The sequence below is a fragment of the Xiphias gladius genome, chromosome 18 (assembly GCF_016859285.1).
Source record: "Xiphias gladius isolate SHS-SW01 ecotype Sanya breed wild chromosome 18, ASM1685928v1, whole genome shotgun sequence".
Taxonomy (NCBI): Eukaryota; Metazoa; Chordata; class Actinopteri; order Istiophoriformes; family Xiphiidae; genus Xiphias; species Xiphias gladius.
This window is the reverse complement of record NC_053417.1, coordinates 19,123,627-19,146,842: the sequence shown is the minus strand read 5'-3', so window position 1 is coordinate 19,146,842 and position 23,216 is coordinate 19,123,627. Positions and strand designations below refer to the sequence as shown.

At 39.2% G+C, this 23,216-nt stretch overlaps 1 protein-coding gene across 1 annotated transcript in view; it reads left to right on the top strand.

Annotated features, from left to right (window-relative positions):
• slc12a5b (solute carrier family 12 member 5b) overlaps positions 1-23,216 on the top strand; it is a 46,254-nt gene that overhangs the window by 9,135 nt on the left and 13,903 nt on the right. The window contains exons 2-9 of the mRNA XM_040152823.1: positions 16,651-16,754; positions 16,952-17,092; positions 19,736-19,882; positions 20,916-20,970; positions 21,065-21,195; positions 22,211-22,458; positions 22,538-22,749; positions 22,837-23,004. Of these exons, the coding sequence (XP_040008757.1) occupies positions 16,651-16,754; positions 16,952-17,092; positions 19,736-19,882; positions 20,916-20,970; positions 21,065-21,195; positions 22,211-22,458; positions 22,538-22,749; positions 22,837-23,004 (1,206 nt within the window). The remainder of the gene's footprint in view (positions 1-16,650; positions 16,755-16,951; positions 17,093-19,735; positions 19,883-20,915; positions 20,971-21,064; positions 21,196-22,210; positions 22,459-22,537; positions 22,750-22,836; positions 23,005-23,216) is intronic.

Below are 23,216 nucleotides of genomic sequence, written 5' to 3'. Positions count from 1 at the left end.
TTATGATTATGGTGATTGTATTGTAATAAACAGTAGGAAACCAATCAGTGAAACAAGAGCAATTACTTAAAGCTTAACCCTCTCAGCATGGATGGATTATGAAACAGTGTTCATTTAGCGTCTCTTTTTAGTCGTTCCATCTCATTCTGTCTCTTTCATTCTCTACAACAAACTAAGAACATTTTCAGATTTTCTTTCAATTTTTGTTTGTTTGGTTCATTTTGTTTGGTTTTGTGTGTGTGTGTGTGTGTGTGTGTGTGTGTGTGTGTGTGTGTGTGTGTGTGTGTGTGTGTGTGTGTGTGTGTGTGTAGCCACAGAATTGTAGTCCAGGTTACACAGACCAGCTAACTGTCCAGTCTGTGTTTCATTCATCTTTTGTGTCTATGGCTGAGTTGTAGTGGACATGAGGGTCAGGTATTATCTCATTGCGCAGGAGCGCTGAATTATGTAAAGCTGCCCTCCTGCCATATAAAGGATTTTAATATTCCTTTTTCCTGGTAATTTCACTGATGTATCCTCATCTGATGTACAGTTTTAATAAACTGGCTCAGAGCAGATAAACCATGTCAGCGATTGTCAGTAATCCTCTAAGTGTTGTCCTGGCTCTTCAATTACTAAACACCAAATAAATGAGTGTGTCAGACACTGACTTTAATCCATATAGAGTGAGAAGGTCAAAGTGGTGAAGTTGTATTAAGAAGGTCTTGACATCTTGTGCACATTTATATAGAATGCTCCAATTCATTGTGTTTAATTTATGTATGTTGTACATTTTATTTAAAATTATAACCACCTACATCACATTTCCTCAGTACGTTGGATAAAAACTTTCAATAACCTACAGTAGATAATGTAACATCACTGCATTTTTGTCATTGCATGGTGTCAGGTTAATGTGTGAAATCCTACTGAAGGGGCTGAAATTAGGCCTAACATAATGAATGAAGCTTCAGCTTCCCACCAATACGTTGCCTTTACGCTTTCTTTTGAAATTTTTGGTTCTAAGTACATTTTTTCGTCAGTTTATGTGAAATCACCTTCCTGTCTTGAAAAATTTGTAGGAGGAATCATTAAAACAAAATTAGTCAGCAAGTCTTCATACCTAAAAGACAAGTTGTTTGTCAGTGTTTATCAAAATGATCCATAAAATTGCTCCAAAAAAAAAAAAAGCAGCGCAACAGCTTTTTTGGTTGGTTTTGCACACTTTTTTCCAAGATATAAAAGTGTTATAGTAAAACCTGAACAATTTGTTGAAAGACACTTTAAGTCTCTGTGGAGCTGATGGGAAATTATCAGTGGATGGTCACTATGAGAGACTCCCTTCACATTACACATAGTCATTTGATCCATTGTTACTATAAAAATATTTATCATAGCACCTTTCATCATCAAGCGTGTCCAGTGTCTAGGAGGTCAAGGCAGTGTGTGTCCGCTCTGACCTCCTGAGACTTTTTGCAGCAGTATAACAATATCATGCTACCTCTGCCTTTGCTACCTAGAGAAGACAGTCAGTATTTGTGTGACAGCAAGAGGTCGCTTGTCAAAACAATGTAAACACCAGTCATTTTTAAGTGTTTGGAGAAAAGACCAGTGCCCTCACTGTCCTGTTAAGGACAGCAATTGAACTGGAGAAAGAGAGGAGGGAACAGTGATAGAGCTCTCCTATAATCTTCCCATAGAGCTACAACATATTTCCCACCCAGTCTTCTAAGGTTGGAGATTATGAAATACAGTGTGGTCTAATCCTTCCTTCCTAATAATCCCCCCCACCACCACCACCACCACCACCACCCCACCCCCAACCCCCACAGCCCGCTCATAGCAGTCCAGTCACATCCACCAGTCTGTGGAGGAAAAACATCCCATCTTTTCCCATCACAGACTGTCTGTCATCAGTGTTCAAATATACTTAATGAGCTCACTTTATTTAGACTGTCCAGTGTTAATGTTGTTAAAACCTGAGTTAATGCTAAAACAATGTGTCAGCTGATAGTCAGTTGAGATATATGTGAGTCAGTACTTACAGGATAAGTCTGGTGATATTTTACATTTATGTTCTGTTCAGAAATTTCATGAAAAGAAAAAATGAATTTACGGCGTAAAAATGAATTTACGCCGCAAACAATTATTGCCTGTGTAGCTATCAAAAACACATCAATGAGTCACCCCTCTGCACTGGGTGACATGGGTGCTGTAGTTTATTTTAAGTCAATCCCACGTACACCATCCTGCTGCTGGATACACTCATCAGAGCACCAAATGTGCATCTGAAAATAATCCCCAACAAATGCAAATACATCTGTTTACTCTAGTTTGACTAACATTTGTTACAAACTACGGTGCCCAGCTCTTTTAGGAACACCACAGTATATATTCCTGACTCGTTTTTAAAGACTTACATCTTCAGTAGGAATCAGTGAGGTTGGGGCTGAGTGTCTTAGACAGGTGGGGAAGTGGGAAAGTTTTGAGAGATGCATTAACACGTTGTTAGGTGGCGTTCCAGCCACCTGTATTTATGCACATTTTCGATTAGCGCTTAAAAAAAAACTGAGTGGAAACAGAGGAAAATTAAAAGAATTTCAAAATATTGCAAAAACGTTTTTTCACTTGGCTGAGGTGGAAAAGTTGGTGTATCAATAAAAGCCAAATGTGCCAAAGTGCAATGGAAACAGAGTTAGCAAATAAATCCTGACGTACATGAAACATGTGACGTCAGTGAAGGGAAGAAAAATAGTGGCAGACCAACACATTAGATCTGTAAGAAGCGATGAGGAGGCTGTAGCGTTCCTCATAATAATTCATGAAACAAACAGACACGCCATATTTCCATTAAGTTTTCAGCACTTTTCTTTCACTTTTTGGGGTTTGACTGGTTCTTTTTTAATTACATCTTGTTGCCCCGTCCTCTTCTTCTGCAGAGGTCTAATGGCATCCTTGTACATGTATAACCCAGTGTATAGTGCATCACTTAAAAATAAAGGGAACACATGAGGTAAAAGTATCGTGACAAACATAAGAATTTCCAGTTTTTCCTTCCTGAAATGTCCCAAGTTTTCGTGGTCGTCCTACTTACAGCTGTAATGTTGGATTGTTTTTTTGATGGGGCCATATGGCGAGTCGATCACAACAAACACCTGTCTGTATTTAACTTCCCCCCCTCCCTCAGTTTACTCATCTTTATCTCCACATACTCTTTTTTGTTACTTTCTCAACCCTGTCAGATGTCTTAAATCCATCTACAAAGCCTTTGCTTCGATTCACACTCTGCCAAATTGGCTTTCTGCCTTTATCTGCATCTGTTCATTATTGTTTGCTCGCCCACCAATGCCAAACTACGTAACAGAAACAACAAAGGACACAGAAAAACAGGGAGAAAGAAAGGGAGACAACAAGGTGAGGGAAAGTGATCTAGTACATGATGAGGATCCCTGAGCGCTACGTCATGTGATAAAATCATCCTCACTGACCTTTGTACACCCTGCAGTGCTCTGGCTGTGGATGAATCATTTGATGCTCCCTTTGTAGGAGAAAACATGGAGAATACATGGTAGCTCTCTGGCTAGGCTTCAGGATCTGTTTCCATCCAAAAAATACCGATGAGTCATTACAAAGTCTTTGCTGATTCAACCTTTGCTTTTCTAATTTTGACCTGTAACAAATGAGCTATGTGGACATTATAGGAAAAGTAGCTGAGGTCTGTTGTAGGGGTTGTTTTTCTACCTGCCTATTCCACAGTTTCACTCCCTCTGCTGCTCAGTGATGTAATGTAAAGCTAACACTTTGAGTTTCAGTTTGTTCATCTTTGTATGAACTGTATATAATAAATATCATTATTACTTCTATTAAGATTAACACTACATTGAAATATGAAACATTTGTACCATGTCAAAACAAATCAAAATTAAAAAAAAAAAAAGAACTACCACAAGACTACTAAAAAATCTACTACCCACACTCTTGTCCTTGTCTTATGAGTCCTATTAAATGACTCACTGCGTGTTCAGACAAAGCAAAAAGAAAATTTTAGAGGTTTTGTGGTGCATTCAAAGTCAATGGAGAGGTGATTAGACACAAATTCACTCACTGTGCAACTCAAAGCAAAGACGCATCCACGCAAGATGGGAATGTTTCAACTTGAGCAAAAAATCTGCATATATCCGAGGCTTTATGAACGATGTTTCGTTAACATACAGACATGAAAGATAAAAGAAGAGAGACTGGAGGTGGATCCATTGCTAGTTAGCTCAAAGTAAACATACGGTTGGTACATTGGCTAATTGGGTTAGGGTTATGGTTGGGCGAATAAACAAATCCATGCGAATGATGCAAGGCGAAAAGTTGCTTCACTGTCTAACATTCTTGAATCATCTGACTAGAATCAACATGATTCTTTCCATTAATGTGTGCAGCTCTAATCCTGCTTGGGAGCATCAAAAAAAAACAAAAAAACAAAACAAAACAAAACCATAATGTTTGTTGTTTTTAGGAATCTTTCAGTGTTGTAGATAATTACGATTTAAAGTGCAGTTCAGTCCAGTAGAAATCTACAGCCGTCATTATTTCATGCCCTGAACTTGCGCCCTGCTGATCTTTATCATCATGTATGGCTCAGGGGGATGGACGACTCATCTGTCTTCCACACTGACTTAGGATAAACAGACTACCAAACAAACCAGAAACCTCATTAAGTTTTCACTTTTGAGACAGTCCTCAACGGAAAATCGACAGCGTAGGTTGTTTGTTCATATGGCTTAGAACCAGCTTTGTTCTCAATCGGCAACCATTGGCATGAAACTCTCCTGCCACGGCAAAAAGTGGTTGCTATTAAGATGACTGAGTTGGTGGATGTACCAAATACCCAAGACGGGTTAACATTCCAAAAGTCCACAATTATTTCTTTTAACCAGGAATATAATCTTTCCATAACCGTAACCAAGTAATTGTAGTTGCCTAACCTTTAAAAAACAATGTCATTAAGATATGAAGACTTTTGCTCTTTTTGTTACTCAAAACATGTATTTATCCTCTCTTTTGCAAGTGCTTTTGATTGGACAACTTATGAGTGGTACCACAAAATTGACTGAAATTGACAATTTTAAGATATTATCAGATAAGCTTTTACAATAGGGTAGCAGTGTGGTGGAGACATAGAAAAACTTTTAAAGTTCACGTCAGCTGAAAACTACGAAGATTTCTGCACAGATCTGCTCTCTGTTTTGTCTCACTCAGATAAAATGGTGTGTTACAGTCTGGAGCAGTGTAAACTATCTGTCTCCGTCAGCGTCTGAGACTGTGACTGTGAGTATGTCTGTGATCATGTCTGTACAAGCTCCCAAACATTAATAGTACAAGTATGTTTTAAGGAAGTAACCTCACTGCTAAGATCTTACACAGTAGGGGTACCCAGTATTTTACTGCTTTTGTCATGAGACAATGTTTAATCTACAAACTCTCTTCCTTTTCAGTTGCTTAGGACCAGTTTTGTTGCTGGCTCGATCAAACTGAATTTTCATCCCATCATTTATAATTTGAGCCTTCATTTCAGGTTAATACTTAAAGCAGTTATAATTTATATATTTTATGTATTTTTTTTTATTTTTTATATTTTTTTAACATAGCTAAAGACCCAAATGATATTTCTCTCAGGAGTTGATATAAACCAAAAACAGAGACAAAAGAGAGTTAATGTTGGTCTTACATTGGCCAGGGGGCCAGAAACAAGACTCAAAAGGAATGATAATGTTGCTCTGTATCTGCTTGAGGTGTAAATAAGCAACTATTTACTAACAAGTTCACCATCAACTTAAAAGATGATATGTCAGTGTTGTGTTCACAGCTTGTTCCCGCTGCCCCCAAGTGGCCAAAGTTCAGTTATTGCGGGTTTAAAGGGAAAGTATTACATTTTGGGAAAAATGCTCATTGGTTTTATTGCTAAGAGTTAAGGGAGAAGATTGATACTGTTTTCACGTCTGTACTGTAAATATGTAGCTATATCCAGCTAATTTTGCTTGGCACAGAGACTGGAAACAGGAGGAAAAAGTTAGCCAGGCTCTGTAACAAAATCTGCCATCCAGCACCTCTACACTTCACTAAATAACACACTATATCTCATTAACACTATAAAGTAGAAAACTGTTGTATATTCTTCAGTGGGGGTGACTCTTCTGCAGCTTCAACTCATTATTGCAGGGTTGGCTGTCAGGACATCTTTCTCCACCGTATGGGACAAGCTGCTGTGGATTGAACAGGTGAAGCAATCAGATTGTAAAATCTGTATAAAGTGCCAAGTGCAAATATCTTTGTGTACAGCCTTTACCTCCTGTATTTATACACAGCCTGCATACACCGTATACAGTACACTTGTATGTGTTGTGTTGGCTGACATATTGCATCTTCTTACTCCAAGCCTCTGCTGGGATACAAACATGAGAACAGGAACATGGTGGTTTCATTGGCTGCAGGGAATGCCAATTTACACCAGTAAATGAGTGCTGTTCTCTTTGGCAAACATGCTGGTATGTGCTAGCGAAGCAGAAGTTTTAAACTGATTTTGTTTATCACAAACAAAGCTTCACATCTGGAAATGCCGAGGCTGGTCTAGATTTACAGCACTTTTTTGCCGCCCTTTTTTCCTTTTTTGGCTTGAATGGTGAGACCTGTTGACAAGTTGATGATACTCTCAAATGTACGAACATGTGTTCATGTGTCTTAAGACTGGTGATTTGTTGTTGGTGATAAAATTATATGTAACCATCACACAAACATCAAGGCATTGTGCAAATATAGCACATGAGGCAGCTGACATGAAAGAACCACTGAGATTTTACAACTTGCCGTAATTACTGCAAGTAATGGCTTACAGTTCATTGATTTCTCTCCTCAGTTCTCTTTGTCTTTACTATCAAAACAAGACTTACTTACTGAAGACTTAGACAAAATTTACTAAACTTCCTTAAGTTTGTGATTGTTGTTTGTAATTGTGTCACCACAAATTTGGGGGTATTTGCTAAAACTGATTTGCATAAAGTGCAGTAAGTAAGATGAATGGCTGTTTTGATGTCTGTCGCACATCTGGAAAAACATTAAGCATAAAAGAAATTGTTTTTCTGCTGCTGAACTTGACATATTGGTTGAGAAAAAAAGAAGATAGCCTCGTTTTGTGTGCATTCATCCTGCAAGAAGAATGTTGTATGTGAGGAAAAATTATTTAAACAGCCTAATGTCTTCTGCCTAACAAAAAAAAAAAAAAAAAAAAAAAAATCAGTCTGGGAGATTTTTGGAAAAACCTTTAAATTCACTACTGTAGGTTCTACTACTATTACTGGTACTACTACTGCTGGACTCAGGCTGTACTTAGGCACACACCGCTGCTTAGAGCTAAATGCTAACGTCAGCATGCTAAAATATTCATAATGAAAGTGTTAACATGCTGATACAATCTTTATTTTATTCGTTTTCAGTTTAATAAAACTAGTCAAATTGGAATACATAGCATAGCAGTGCTTTGAGCTAAATGCTAAAACCGAAGTTTTGGAAAAATTAAAAATTTTGACCTGCTGATGGCGCTAGATGAAAAGTTAAGGGACGGCCAAAGCTATTTGAATTCATCCAAACATGAATGGGACATGAGTGTTTTTGACAAATTTCAACAGTCAACAGTCTTCGAGACATTTCACTTAAAACTAGCCTACTAATTTGAACCTGACAGTGGTGCCTGAGGAAAAGTTTTTTAGGATTCATCCTCTCGGAAACGTGATTGTCTGTACAAAATTTCATGGCAATCCACCAAACAGTTGTTGAGAAATTTAGTCTGGACTAAAAGCGGTGCACTGACTAACAGACAGATCTTGTCATCGGTAGGTCCATTTTGCTACCATGGATAAAAACTAATTTGTCTAGTAGGGGAAATGAAGCAGCTACTTTCTTGTCTGGCTGCTTTCGAGAAGCCAACTTCCTGTTTCTTACAAACATGCGTTTACAAGTACTGATGAAGCTCCAGTTTATTTTTGAACATCGAATGACTTCCACAGAATATTGGAGAAGGGGGAGAGCAGTGTTTGTTACATCTGTGCGCCAGACAGAGCAATACTCCGAATTAAAAGCTTTGAGTCATGACTATAAATGCATGTTATACATGTTAGCCCACATATCAGCAGCCCGTGACTTCATAAATCCCTTTAAGTCTGTCATTAGCTTAACCAGTCTGTCAATAGCATCTTGTCAGATCAAAGAGGCAGTAATTTCATGTACGGTAAACTTTTATAGCTGCCCTCCATACCCATCCACCTCCTTATCTTATCACTGACAGGCTGAATGAATAGTTTACCTGAAGTGGCGGCAGGCAGCATCAGAGTTTCTCACCTTAGTTACAGTTTAACCTGCTCTTACCTGAGGGTAACCTCATAAGAGAGGGAATTGTACATTTTATTTCAACACACTGTTAAAGTTTATGAGCAGGGCTGTAGCAGTGATGACACTCCGGTAATCTGCTTTCTTTCTGAGAATTGGAATGCTTTTATAGCAAAAGTGGAGGGGTTATATTCAACAATTTCAAAAACTGTACGGAAATTACAGCATTACAGAAATTGCCTATAGTTTCAGTGTACTATCCATCTCCATGGATGGTAGGTCACTCCGCCATTTCGGTGCAGGCTCAAACATCATAACAATTATTGGATGGATTGCCGTGAAATTTGGTGCAGACATTCATGTTCCCCTCAGGATGATCTGTAATAGTTTTGGCGATCACTTAACTTTTCATCTGGCACCATGATCAGGTCAAGGAAAACTAATAAAATACAGGAGATTGTTGTTACCCCTGAGAATTTCATTCCTGGCTGTGTGAAGAAGACTTTTAAACAGCATTTAGACCTTCATGTTGCAGCATGACAACATCCCCAAACATTCAGCCAGAGTCATAAAGAGTTATCTTCAGCGACAAGAAGAAGGAGTCCTGAAAAAGGTTTTCTGGCCCCCTCCGAGCCCTGATCTCAACATCTGGCAGTCAGTCTGGGATCAAGCAAGTTCTCCAAGGTGCTTGGACCAATGTACCTGCCAAGTACTTTAAAAAACTGTGCACAAGCAAAACTGTGATTTGATTTTTTTTATTTTTTTTTTCTGTTTACTGAACTTTGTATGAAGTTGACTGATGAAAAAAAGTATTCATGGTATTATTTAAAAAGCCTCCTCAGTTTGTGAGGGCCAAAAACTTTGGCATAGTACATGGACACAAATATGAACAAATCCAAATAATTAAGGGGGGGGGCACTTGGGGGTTTGACTTTTGCATCGGGGGCTTTGGGGCTTGTATTCCGGCCAGCAGCCCTGTTGCTGGGAAAATTGTGAGTGACATTGAGGTCAGGCTACGATAATCTACTATTGTCCTATTTGTATTAAATCATACTGTAAAGTAAACAAGACTAAGAGTCTACGCCACGGCATCCACTCTTCAACTAACAGTCGGATGTTTAGCAGGAACAATGCTTACAATGTTTCACCTTATTGTACTAGTGTGTTTGCATATTTCCTAATTAGCATCAAACAGAAAGTACAGCTGAGGCTGATGGGAATGTCATTGGTTTTGCAAGTGTTTGGTCATAAACCAAAGTAAAGAAAAAATTCAGATTTTGACCTGATGATGATGCTCGATGAGTAAGGCTTTCACCAAATGTCTCTCTGGGAAACATGAATGTCTGTATAAAAACAGACAGACAACAGACCAACATTGTAATCACTGGAGCCATGCTGCTGGCATGGCTAAAAACACTTTCAGAGTCCAGGGCATGTAGCTGTTCTGTATCAAATTCATTACCAAATATATACATTATATATAGTTTGTACACACAGTACAAACAGTGGATATTTCTGACAAGAGCATTCCACATATAGTTCATTGTATAATATTGCCCCTGGTGCATAAAATTAAAAATCGTTCCTTAACTCATTATTCTGTCCTCATTCCTTTCTCGATGGAGACAAAACTGAAATCAATCAATTTTTGGCAGAAAGCATCACATCTCAGTGTCACCCCTGAGGTATGTGTGTGTGGTTGATGTAATTGTGAGGTTGCTGTGCAGCCGATTGGTGCAGTCCTCTCACACGCAGGAGTTAATTTCTGCCTGTGACTGTGGCGTCCAGCAGCTGCTGGATAATCCCACTGAGCCCGCGTCCTATTAAGCTTTTAAAAGCCGGTATAAACTGTCCATTTTGTAATAGCCATGTCACATCAAGGGTACAAATCTGCACCACCCACTGCCTTTCATCTGCATACTGTGGTCAAGTCGCAGTCACAGGTCCGCCTGCTGCATCAGTATAAACATCATCAGATCTTCATCTTTCTGATCTTATCGCTTCTTATCAATAAGTCATGGCTGTCAGTCCTGAGGCTAAAATGGGGGTGTAGACGGAGAGAATATCCGTTAGTAGCAAACAAATCATTTAAAGCTGCTGACCATTTCAGTATGTCACAAACTTATCAGAAAATGATTTGTTTTCAGGGACAAGTGTGTTATTGAAAGAAAGAGGGCATTTGTGTTTGTTGACTATAAACTCGACACGGAGATCTCCATCAAACATCGTAAAGAACCACTTGGACTAATTTCCCCTCAGAAATCCAACTCCAGAAAAGTCATAGTTCAATATAGAAGCGGAGTCAGGCTTCCGTTACTGAATTTAAGGCAACAAAAGCACTTTGCTTAAGGTTAGGGAAAGTTGAATGTAAATAAACACGTTGTGGATCAAGTCTCTAAACTTTTTCTGTATTAAACCTGACCAAAATTTTTCTAGGACCCAGGTTCTCTGAGTGCCTCTACGTTACCATAAAAAAGTTTAATAATGCTGTAGTCACTAGGAGTAGTTATTGCATCAAAGGGATCAGATATTCAGGTGGAAAACAAATGAAATATACTGTTAGTGAACATTTTACTGATATGTTCGTTATCCACATTTTTGTAACTTGCCAGCTGAGTTTATTAGCATAATTTCTTCATTGTCTTAATAGAAAAGGTAATCCAGACAGCATTATGTTTATGTCAAATTAGTTTAACATTAACATAATTTCTACAAGACACGATTGTCTTTGTTTCACATGTCAGTTTTTTTTTTTTTTATATCCTGAACCTTTGGTTACATATTTCACATAAACAGTACAGTGAAGTGGCTGAGCTTACCTGACCTGAACTGGACTGTAATACTTTCCCAACAGGATGTCATTAAGGTTTGATGAGTTTATTATGGTTACTGGATATTGGTCATGCATGCTGATATCTCTACCTCTTTGAGCCAATAAGAATAACTATTATAATTTTACTTGTCTGGCACACAGCAGTCTTTATTTCCAGTTGACTTAGCGGAAGGCATAATGTAAAAAAAAACAATTTAAAAAAAAAACCTGAACACAAAACATATAAGACTGGATCCTCAAATCGCTCTCAAATTGAAAAGACTGATCAGTTAAGAAACAAACGAGATGTTGATTTTTAGTCCGTAAATTGAATTATTTAATTATATTTATGAATACAGAATGTTCCTCAAATTTATGGAGTAAAAAATGAGTGTTTGAGCCATTAGGGGCTGAACATAATCCAGCCAGCGATTATGTTTCCTACAAAACGAGTTTGCTGTTGCAGTTTAGTTGCATATAAACATAATTTTCAGGAGACAGAGCTGTCTGATTTGACCCACACATTAAAGACTAAGTCGACACAGCACATTGTGTTATTGCTTCACATGTTCAGATCAGCCTGACAGTGACCCGTCAGTTCAGATACACAAACTGTTGAGTGTTTCCACAGATGTGGCAATGTGTGGCAGTTGTAGCTCTACTTGGCCACTTTACAAGACAGTTCTGGATATACACAGGTTTCTGAGGCTTTTACAACTACTTCTCACACCCCAGTAAACCTCCTAGTACTCTTCACTTGCAGGACTATCTATTTAGGTCAATTTTGAAACTGTCTGATCTCCCAGCCTGCGATTCTTCTGTTTTGTGTGATCAAAGTGAAATCATCGCATGTGCCTCGATTTCATCACACCTGTGATGTTGCAAATTCACAAGGTTCATCTAGACTAACAGTAGTTCAAAATGCCAAAGATAGACAGGATTATTGCTTAATAGGATCACCTTTGAGACATTTCTTGGATAAGCGCATAGTCAAATCTTTTAGCCGTTTATGAGCTCAAACTGAAATCCTCAGGAAGACCAAGACCAAGACCAAAATTATTTTTTTCTTTCGATATTACAGCCTACAGAAGCTCTGCCAAAGTATCTGACTCAGTTCTATCTCTTAAAAACAATTTGTTCAGGATTACCCCAACGTGAACTATCCTGAGCAGAGATGCATCAAAGTGCTACAGAGAATAATAGAACACTAAAAAAAAACTGAAAATAATTAAAGACAATTTGAAATATTGTCGAATTTATTTATTATATTATTACAAAAGAAACAGTAGAACTGACACGACCTTGCACTGACCAATGTGATCAGCCTGGCTCATGCTGTAAAGAGTAATCGTGTCTGATACATACCGCAGTGCCATTAAGAGCTTTGTAAACCAGGAGGAAACTCTTAAAATTAATGCAAGAATTCCCAGGGTATTTGAGAGATGCAGCACTGTAGTCAGATTTTCAGACCTGGTTAAAACACAGGAGCATGACCTCCTTTACAGGTTATTCAGAATCAGGTTTTAAAAACATTTTACAAATATAACTAAAATCACTTAATGATCCAGTGCTCATAATAGGGCTGCAAAACTTCAGGGCAGCATCAGTGATAACTCCAGTTGTGCTGAAACAATCAACTAATCGAGTGACTGACAAGTACTCAATCAACTTATTAGGCTGAGAAATACAACTTTACCTCAGAAATTCTGAGGTCTTCACAGTGTATGTCAGAGGGCCAATTAATGCTGATTCCATATCTTTGTGCTCAGAGGAAACAGAAGTAGAACTGCAGGAGAAAAAGAGTCTGAGGTGCATTTCAGAAGGGGCCAACTCAGCTGTGTTGAGGCAGTGAGGTTTCACACAGCTGAGCCCTCTTCCCCCCCTCTGGGCAGGAGGATTTGTTAAGAGAGGGGTAAAGAGCAGGTTTAATTGGTTGTAAGTGGCTCAGGACAGTGTTTTGACCTGTGCAGCAAGAGAGCGAAAACCAACTTCCTTCTTGAGTTCTTGCCAGGGCATCTGCTGTAAATGTGGATCTCAATGTATGAAAATCTTAAATCTTCGTTTTTCGATGCTCTCTGTGGATGTGAACTGGCAGGAAACATGTTAAGTGTAACCAGATGTTTTAGATGTTCAATGTCAAAAGGCCCCTTTTCCTTGAACTGTAATACTATCCCTGTGCATGCTGTTAGTTTATGTTTATGTGAACAGCTCATGGCTTCTTGCCAATTGATCTTGTTTTTGTGTGTGCGTGCGTGCGTGTGCATGTGTGTTTGTTTTTTGTTCTTTGAAATGCGATAAAAAGGAATTTTATTTTTCCATCTGGAGTCTGGTGATAAAGTTTGTCTCCTATATTAAATAAATATATTTTAAACTTCAACTTGTCAGTGTTAGCAGGCAACTTCCACCACACCTCTAGAATGACATGTAGAAATGTTTTTTGATCTGATGTCTCCATCAGCAGGACGATGTAATTTATCTTTGCCAACCAAAAATCTACAAATGTCTGTTAAAAAAGAAATCTGTTTTATGATGTGACAGCACAAAAACGACTTGGTTATGTTTTTGTAAACATTGTTGTTTGTATTAAAATAACTACTTCATTATCATTAGGGGACCTTTGTCATTGTGGTTACAATAATAAACACTGCTAATTAGGGAAAGATCGTCGTCATTGTTAAGTTAAAATAATGTTTCAGCCATCTTCTTTGTTAAAGTTCGATGTTACCTGTCCATCCTACCAGGCCTCCTTCCTCTGCAGACTTTATAACAACACCAACTGGCTTTCAGCTTTGTTCCAGATGTTCATAGTTCATGCAGCTCCTAGAGGGTTCATCCCCTGAAGATAAAGATGTATGATGTTTTTGGGCACTTGTTGAAACCAGAGATGCTGTTTTTGTTCCTGGGAGCACGATCTCAGCCACAACCATGTGCAGAGTGGTGAAAATTTTGAAAATACACCTTTGTAACACTGACAGATTGGTAACATTTTATAATAATGTTATAAAACCATAGACGTGTTGTGAGAAAACGGGCCCCAGCACATAGCCCTTCTTATGAAGTGTAACTGACACAATTCTAAATGCAGCACAACTCATATGATATTCGCAAAATAAAGGAAAACACAATGGCAAGTTAACTTAGACTGATGGCTTTTGTAACCTCATCTGTCACTGTGATGGATCAGGAGATCAATTTGAGTGAGTCCTCTGATTGGTTACACTCAGAGGTCAATCAGTGATTTCAGTGAAGGTTTGGGGGGGGGGTCTAATCTGAAGAGAGGTTTGTTTTTGTACAGCTTGGAAATGGTTGATTATTGTTGACATTTGGGAAATGTAATACACAGATTTGAAAGCTCAGGAAATACAGTCCAGCTTTTATTATTGTATGACCGTTCTGCTGTTTAATGGAGGATATTAACAACACCTCCATCCCATAGGTAATATCTCAGGGCCAATAGCAAAGATCTATCACTGCTTAGTCGCTGACTTTGACACGCAGTTGGGTTGTGTAAGAAACATTCAAATGTTTTGGAGCAGTTTGTTGAGGGTTGAGAGGCAGAATAAGGACCAGACTGTGAGGAGACAGGTGTACGGTGGTCAAAAGGAGGAATATGAACTTATACTGTACAAAATATGTCACAAACAAACACATACTATACCAGTAACTTGCACAGAGAGAAGTCCTCATACACACACACACACACACACACACACACACACACACACACACACACACACACACAAAGGCATTTAGTAAAACATGGTTAAATCGCAATTTTTTAAAAGCTGATTTCACTCTAAGCCAAGAGCTGAAATGAGCTTTAAATGCAGATTTAAAAATCGTGGTGGATTACAGAATACTCAGGTGGTTGGTTCAACATAATCTAAACTACATCTAAGAGCAGAAATAAGAGACCTGCTGTGGGTCTTAATGTTACCAAATGTAGTTTGGCTGGCCTCATCACAACAGGTAAGATAGTGTTCATCATTAATGTCTGCTGTGCTTTTTATCTGTGTATCTGATATAATACACAGCGGCTGTAAAAATGTTTCTTCTCCTGCAACTGAACTACTATTAAGGTGTTTTCTTGTCTTTAAAAAAAAAAAAGATTTACCATTGGTCTTAAAGTAATTCCAAAACTCCAGAGGAAAGTGGCATACAGTGTTCAGGTAGAACACTGATAAAAGGTAAAATCCTTCATGCAAACTCAAAATGACATAATATTGAAATGCTTTCTAATCCAGTTTTACAGGCACTGCATCTTTAAGAGAGCAGTTCGTCTTTCAAAGGATTATATGCTGTGTGATAGCAGTTTGGCTGCCATTTGACTCTCGTCTTTGCTTTGAAGATTAGTGTATAACGTCACCTCATGCGGCTCTTTTCATGACAAATAACAGGCTTTTAAATGCCATTGTACTCTGAGATATTAGAGGAAATTTTAATTCTTTCATTATTCTACAGTAGGCCAAGGCTTCGTCAGGTTTTGCACTCATTGTTTTAGAGGTAAAGATAAGAAGGGAATAGAAGGATGTCCCATGGTGAAAAGTCATAGGTGTGAGGAAAAAGAGTCTCTAAATGCCAGAAATCTAAACATAAATACAAGATTGTCAGACTTGTATTAAAGAGGAGCTGCTCACTATATGCAATGTGAAAATGCTTCTTTGTGGTGACAAACCCACAGAGCTTTATCATCCAATACTGCAGCTCCTCTCTGCTCTATGGAGCTTTTTAGTGTCTTTCCGCTGATTGTTTTGGGCTTACAGCCTGTAGCTTTAGTCCTTTGGTTCAGTCTCGCCGCTCACATTTTCGTCAGTAGCAGGAGGCAGCTGTTGTCAGTGAAGAAGCTCTAAAAACCCACTGTGCACTACCTGCCCAGCACCAGACAGCAGACAGGTTAAGAACTAGCTGGTGAACTTAGTGGAGTATTTGGCAGATAAAGAGCGAGATATTTTCCTCAGGAGGTGATAGAGAACAAAAAAAGAGCTAAAAGAGGGTGAGTATTGGACTTACACTCACCAGCTTGCTGAAACTTGACTCCAAGCTCTCCTATCTCCCCTTTCCTTTTTATTCTTCCATTGTGTAATTCCTGTTTTGACAAGTGCCGTGTAACTAGTGTTTCCTTGCTTTCTTTCAAGCTTCATGTGGTCTTAATCAAATGCAGATAAAGATTATGTGATATGGTCAAAAGCTCTGCAAAAACAGTTATGCTAGTTTTGTCAACTACCAAAGTAATGTCTAATTTGGAGTCTCTAATTAAGTCTCCTAGTTCCAGCATAAAATCAAATCAAATTCTTCACTAGACCGCCAAAATTGAATTCTTCTTTGCTCCAGTAAATAGTTCACAGCCCTATTCAGTCCAAATAAAGACCAAGTTATTTTAATATAATATATTAACAGTTGTAAACCTATTTATTGTAGGAATGTAGGTATGTGTCTGTGTGCAGCTGTGAATGAAGAGGAGTCAACTGGTTGGAGTTTCTGTGTTTCAGGTGATGGGAACCCAAAAGAGAGCAGTCCTTTCATCAACAGCAGTGCAGCCAGCAGTGTGGAGAAGAGCCAGCAGTATGACGGCAAGAACATGGCTCTGTTTGAGGTGGGCAGAGTTTTCAACAAGCAGTAGCAAACATACTGGGATTATCAGTGTGAAACCAGTTCTTACTACTGTCCTGAGTAGATCTCCAGATGTGTTATGACTGTGTGTGTGTGTGTGTGTGTGTGTGTGTGTGTGTGTGTGTGTGTGTGTGTGTGTGTGTGTGTGTGTGTGTGTGTGTGTGTGTGTGTGTGTTGCAGGAGGAGATGGATACCAGTCCTATGGTCTCCTCTCTGCTCAGCAGTCTAGCCAACTACTCCAACCTGCCGACGGGCAGCAAAGAGCACGAAGAGGCAGAGAATAACGAGGAGGGGGCACGTCCATCTAAAAAACCTGTGAAGGTATAGCTCAGTACTGTGTGTGATCGTTTCATCCCCAGCCTGCAGCAATTTGAACCAGATGAGCAGGTTTATATATTATTGGGTGTAGTGTAGAAAAATATCATGAAACTGACAGGCATCAGAGAGGAAAGGTTATATGTGTTCTTAATATTTATGTCTGCAAAGTTTCAACATCATGTAGGTGGATTTGTAACTGGAAGAAGTAGGAGATCGATCAGTGTATGCCAAATCATTAATATCTATAGTATATGCAGTAAATTATACACTTTGCATTAATGGAAGAACTGACATTCTAGCTGACATTCCAGCAAATAAATGTACATTTTGTGTAAAATGATTCAAGATGTGCACCATTAGTTTTAACACTGGGATGAATGCGAGTTTCTAATTTGATGACTTTTCAAACAAAACTAAGAGTGTAAAGCTTTATAGTGGCCCAGTGAGTTCAGCTTTGGCACAGCGGTGTTTTGAGCTAAATGCTCATGGGAATGTCATTAGTATTGCAGGTGTTTGGTCATAATCCAAATTTAAAATTTTGACCTAATGGCGGAGAAAAAGTTATTTAAAGTCATTCACCAAAGTCATTAAGATTGTGTGCACCCTGGATATCTACACCACAATTTATGACTAAAACTTCTTCTGGGGCCCCCATCGCCCCCCACTGTACATGGCAGTTTCAATATTTCCCCAGACACTCAAATATCAATTTATCATTTATCATGGAGATCTTGGGGAACTGATGGGAGATTGATTAGACACTGAATTTTATTTTTATTATTACACAACCCCTCTGATTTCCAGAGAGAATATGGGGAACTGAGCAAATATTAACATGTCAGTCTCAAAGACTTTCATTCATATAAATGCCTCATCATCAAATGAAGTAACACAATGGTGATTGAGCCTATAGCCCACTGATGAGACTATTGCAATATTTATATATTTGCAGTATTACAAACCGGGTGTCTGTGGTGACGTTCCTGGAAAAAAGTGATCTATTAAGTTGCAACTAATGCAGGCTGGATATTTCCCTCTGCTGCAGCTTATCATTAAAAGCATTTGAATGGCAAAACAGAAGTTCACTTTTATTATGAAGTAGTTACAGGAAATATAATGTTTTTGTCAGTGAGCTTAGCACTTACCGCTATCGTTCATCAAAAATGCTTCTACAAAACAAGAAAACAGTCATTTTGGGCATTTTTGGACAGCCAATAAGTTTGAACTGTTGCAGGGAGCTGTTAGATGAAGAGCTGCAGGCGACAGGCTGCACACTTCCAACTTCTCAGCCAGTGAACTAATGTGTCACTTATGGGAAGACAGGGGGGTCGATGGCGGTATTGATGACTCCAGCATAAACGGCCAGGATGGAGAGGATGACGCAGGCCAGGAAGACCAGTGCCAACTTGTCATATTTGACCCCCACAAACACCACCAGTGCCATTAAGCTCAGTACGATGGTGCCGTACACCCGCATGTTGCTTCTTTAACTGTGCCCTTCTGTTCACAGACGCACGCCGTGTGCAGCATAATGTCAGATCACAGGTGCTCACAGAATGATGGAAAAAGGCCAATTATTGCCCGACTTCTCCAATAAAATGACAATGACTTGTTTTGCTGCCACCACAATTCTGTGACCTAGCATTAAACCCCAATTGCTGTTACCTCCAGTATCTACAGGTGTTGCCAAATAAACCAGGACTGAAATCTTTCAGATTGCCACTTTAAATAAGATTGTTGATTAGACTTTCAATGCCTTTTAACGTAGTTGTGTCAAATCATGTTTTTCACACCGGTCTGTATTTCCCTTTTGTTTCCTGGCTTATCGTTTCTTTTCCCTTATCAGGGTTTATGTTGGTTATCCTGCATTTGTTCAGTGGGGCATAAGACAGAGTTAGCCATACAATAACCTGAATCCTCTCTGGGTTTTACGATAGTTTTTTTTTACTATTGTTTACTCTGGTTGCCCTGTCCTGCTTGATTCTTCAAAGACAAATCGCCAGATGTAAACTGATAGACAGTGAGGATCTAAAATAGACAGACACAAGCCCAAATATTTTTTTGTATTATCTTTTTATATACTGTTTATGAAATTCTTTTAATTGAATTTTAAAAGTTATATCTATCTGTATGCAAGACAGTAAAATAATAGGCTGCCCTACTGATAAAAATGGCAAACAAATGACTTATGCACATAGACATAAAATTGATACAGCTAGTAAATGAAAATAAATTGTCAGTAGGAGTATTTAGTGGCTTATGTGGAAAAGTGTTGTGGTTGTACAAACACATTTAATGACAGACACAAAGAGAATAAAAAAGAATAAACATTGTTCTTCCCACTTCTTGTCAAAGAGGTTATGTAGAAGAAAACAGACCCAAAAGGTTGTTGTCTTGTCAACATGATTTACCATCTATTTGTGTTTTAAAAGAATAAACCCTTTTGTTTCTAATGACAGAATTGGACCTCATTTCATGAATTTAAAAGGCAGAATTGATTTATGGCGACAAACACTGAACAACAAAGTGCAAACTGACAGATTTTAACCCCCACTGTAATTCCTTTACATGAAAGGTAAGATGAGCTAGACACAACAAATCTGACTCATAATTTTCAGGTTTGACGTTTTGTTTTGTGCTTTCCAGGCACCACAGCTGGGCACTCTGATGGGAGTGTACTTGCCATGTATCCAGAATATTTTTGGGGTGATCCTCTTCCTGCGGATGACCTGGATGGTTGGGATTGGAGGCGTCTTCGGCTCCTTCATAATCGTCTTCATGTGTTGTTCCACAGTGAGTAAAACTGTAGCTGTCTCTGCTGTCGTATATTTGTTGTGCAACACTACCCCCGTCTACTAAAAGATGTTACATTAAAATATGCCTGTTAAATTTAATACGGTACCATAGAGCTTCAAACATTCAGCTGCAAGTATACAGTATATCAATGTAAAGTGGTTCCTCAGCACACACATACCCAATTAGGGGAGTGTGTGATTAAACTACAGGCTGTTTTAATTTAGAGCAGGCTGTATAATTATAATTTGAATTGCACAGATGCTGAGCATAGTAAATCCTGGCATAAGGCAGACCGCCAATAAAACCACTAATCCCACCATCATTACCACATTTCTGCCGTTGGAATCTGTCATATGCTGCTCAGTCAACAACCCCATTTAAAAAATGAAATTCATAAAATGCTCACATATTCATAACGTATAAGTATGGGATGGGAATGTCATTAGTCTTGCAAGGTTTTTGGTCATAAAACAAAGTATTTTGGGAAAATTGAAAGTTTGACCCGATAATGATGCTAGATGAATAGTCAGTTATCAAGTTATTACAGTTTGCACTGACAGAAACTGAGTGTTTGTACCGAAATTTCAGGGGAATCCATCCAATAGCTGTTGAGACATTTCAGGCTGAACCAAAGTGGTGGACAAACTGGCTAAAAGTAGTTCCCTCTGAAGTGTAGCGGAATAAAAATCTCATAAAATAGAAATAATCAAATAGTGTACAGGTTCCTTAAAATTGTACTTAACTACAGTACTTGTAATTAGTAAATGTAATAATTTCCTTTCCACCTCTGGCTTTAGCAGACAAAAGCAATGACAGTATGTGCCTAACCACCCATAGTCATCCCCGCGATCAACAATTCTGCACGACCAGATGAGTCACACTCTTTTGCTGCCGGATGTTTTTCTCTGCCCGCTCCCTCCGTTCATCGAGGCCTCGCAGTCAGCCATATTTAATGTGACCTGTTCTCCGGCTGCCTCTCAGAGACCTGTAACCCTCCTTTGTTGTGTGGTGCTTTTTTTTTTTTTTTCAGACCATGCTCACAGCCATCTCCATGAGTGCCATTGCAACAAATGGAGTTGTACCAGGTGAGTAGACGTCCGAGGGGACGTACTGCAGAAGTGTGTTTGCGTGCGACAGAACAGTTCAGAACAGTGACTCCTGTGTGTTTGTGTCTCACAGCTGGAGGGTCATACTACATGATCTCTCGCTCGCTGGGGCCTGAGTTTGGTGGAGCCGTTGGGATCTGCTTCTACTTGGGAACCACTTTCGCAGGTGCCATGTACATTCTTGGCTGCATCGAAATTCTGCTGGTAAGTTGCCTTAATTATCAAATAACTCACATGTTTATTGTTTTGCATGCTGTCCCGGTCTGTATAGGCCTCTATTACTGCAGATATTTTGACATATGTAACTAATGACTAATTAAACAAGGCTACGTTGATTTCAGGTGCGCCAGTTCCAGGGTTCTGTTATAGTGTTTGCTGCTGCCTCAGTGGCATGACTACAAAGATACTTATTTATAAAAGGTGCATCATTGATTGTATTGGTTTTACACGTGTGACCGTCCTGCTAACACATGTCAAAATGCCTGCAGAGAAACAGGCCTTGTGAGGTCACATCTTGTCCTGCTTTTATTCAGTGGCAGGACAACACAATCCTCCAACAGACCATAATGTCATGGTGGTCATTTAGGTTGTACAGCATTTCAAAGAAATAAGGTCTCAGAAATGTCAGCCCTGCAAAACAAAGAACACAATATGGACATATTAAAATGAGTATTTTAAAACAGGGCATTTCTGTTACAGTGAGATAAATAATTAGCAAATAATTAATTCTCCCGATTAAATCATCATGGCTGGATTAACCCCCTGAGGGGCCCTGGGGCAAAAACCTGTATGATGTTTATTCATTATACACACAATTTCAAGCTTTCTATTAAAGGTGTCATAATATATTTTGAATTTAAAAGACCCCAAGACTGATTTTATTGTTAATGTGATGATTTTAATGAGGACATTTATTTATTTATTGAATTTTACTTCATTGTTTTTCCTCTTTATTTCCTTGTCCTTTCTATTTATATTTAGTTTTTCCTTTCCTTTCTTTTCCCTGTACTTTCCATATACATAGTTAACACTTTAATTGTGATGAAATGGAAATCTGTTTTGGATTAATAAAGTCTCACAGCTCTGCATTGCAATTCTTTTATTATTATTTCCTTGTGCTTCCACTCTTCTCCACCATTCTCCACCACACTTTGTCATATTCCCTTCCCTCTACCTCACCTTCTTCCGTGTTTATCCTTCCATCTTTCTATTCTTTCAGATTTATATCATTCCTCAGGCAGCCATCTTCAAGATCGAGGGCCTGGAGGGGCCAGAGGCGGAGGCGGCTCTCCTCAACAACATGCGGGTGTACGGCACCATCGTACTGAGCTTAATGGCACTGGTGGTGTTTGTGGGGGTCAAATACGTTAACAAGTTGGCACTGGTCTTCCTGGCCTGCGTCATCCTCTCCATCCTGGCCGTTTATGCTGGAGTCATCAAGACCGCCATCGACCCCCCCGTCTTCCCGTAAGTGACACATTAGTTCACTGGTCGGACGTCAAATCCGAGTATGTGACAATAATGCTTTTGTTGACTTTCTTTGCAGCGTCTGCCTCCTGGGGAATCGAACTCTTGTCTCGAAAGGATATGACATCTGTGCAAAAGTCATTGAAATTGACAACGAAACTGTTACCACCAAACTGTGGAGGACCTTCTGTGATTCTGACTCCCTCAATGCCACTTGTGACGAATACTTCACCAACAACAACGTCACAGAGATACAGGGCATCCCAGGGGTCACCAGTGGCATCCTGGCAGGTGAGAGAGGCCTCATCAGTGTAAATGACAATACCCTCTATCCCTCATCAATATGACAATAGGATCACATGCTCGTCTGTCTTGTAGAGAACCTGTTTGGTAACTACCTGGAAAAAGGGATGATGCTGGAGAAGCGTGGACTTGCGTCAGACGTCGACCCAGACAGTCCCCCAACCAGCTCCAACCGCTATGTCCTGGCCGATATCACCAGCTTCTTCACCTTGCTGGTGGGGATATACTTCCCATCTGTCACAGGTTAGCATCAGACAGGCCCACGGAAGAGACGTCTGACGGGGACAGAGCAGGTCCTCAACGGGTTGAGGGGCCGTCCTTATCAAAACTATCTTTAAAGCTGCTCTAATCGATATTTTCTTAGATCAAATGACAACATGTAATGTGATAGTGGTATATTTTGTGAATCATGTTTAAGAAAAGGGCAACATAAATGAAGCAAAGCCTGTGAGCTG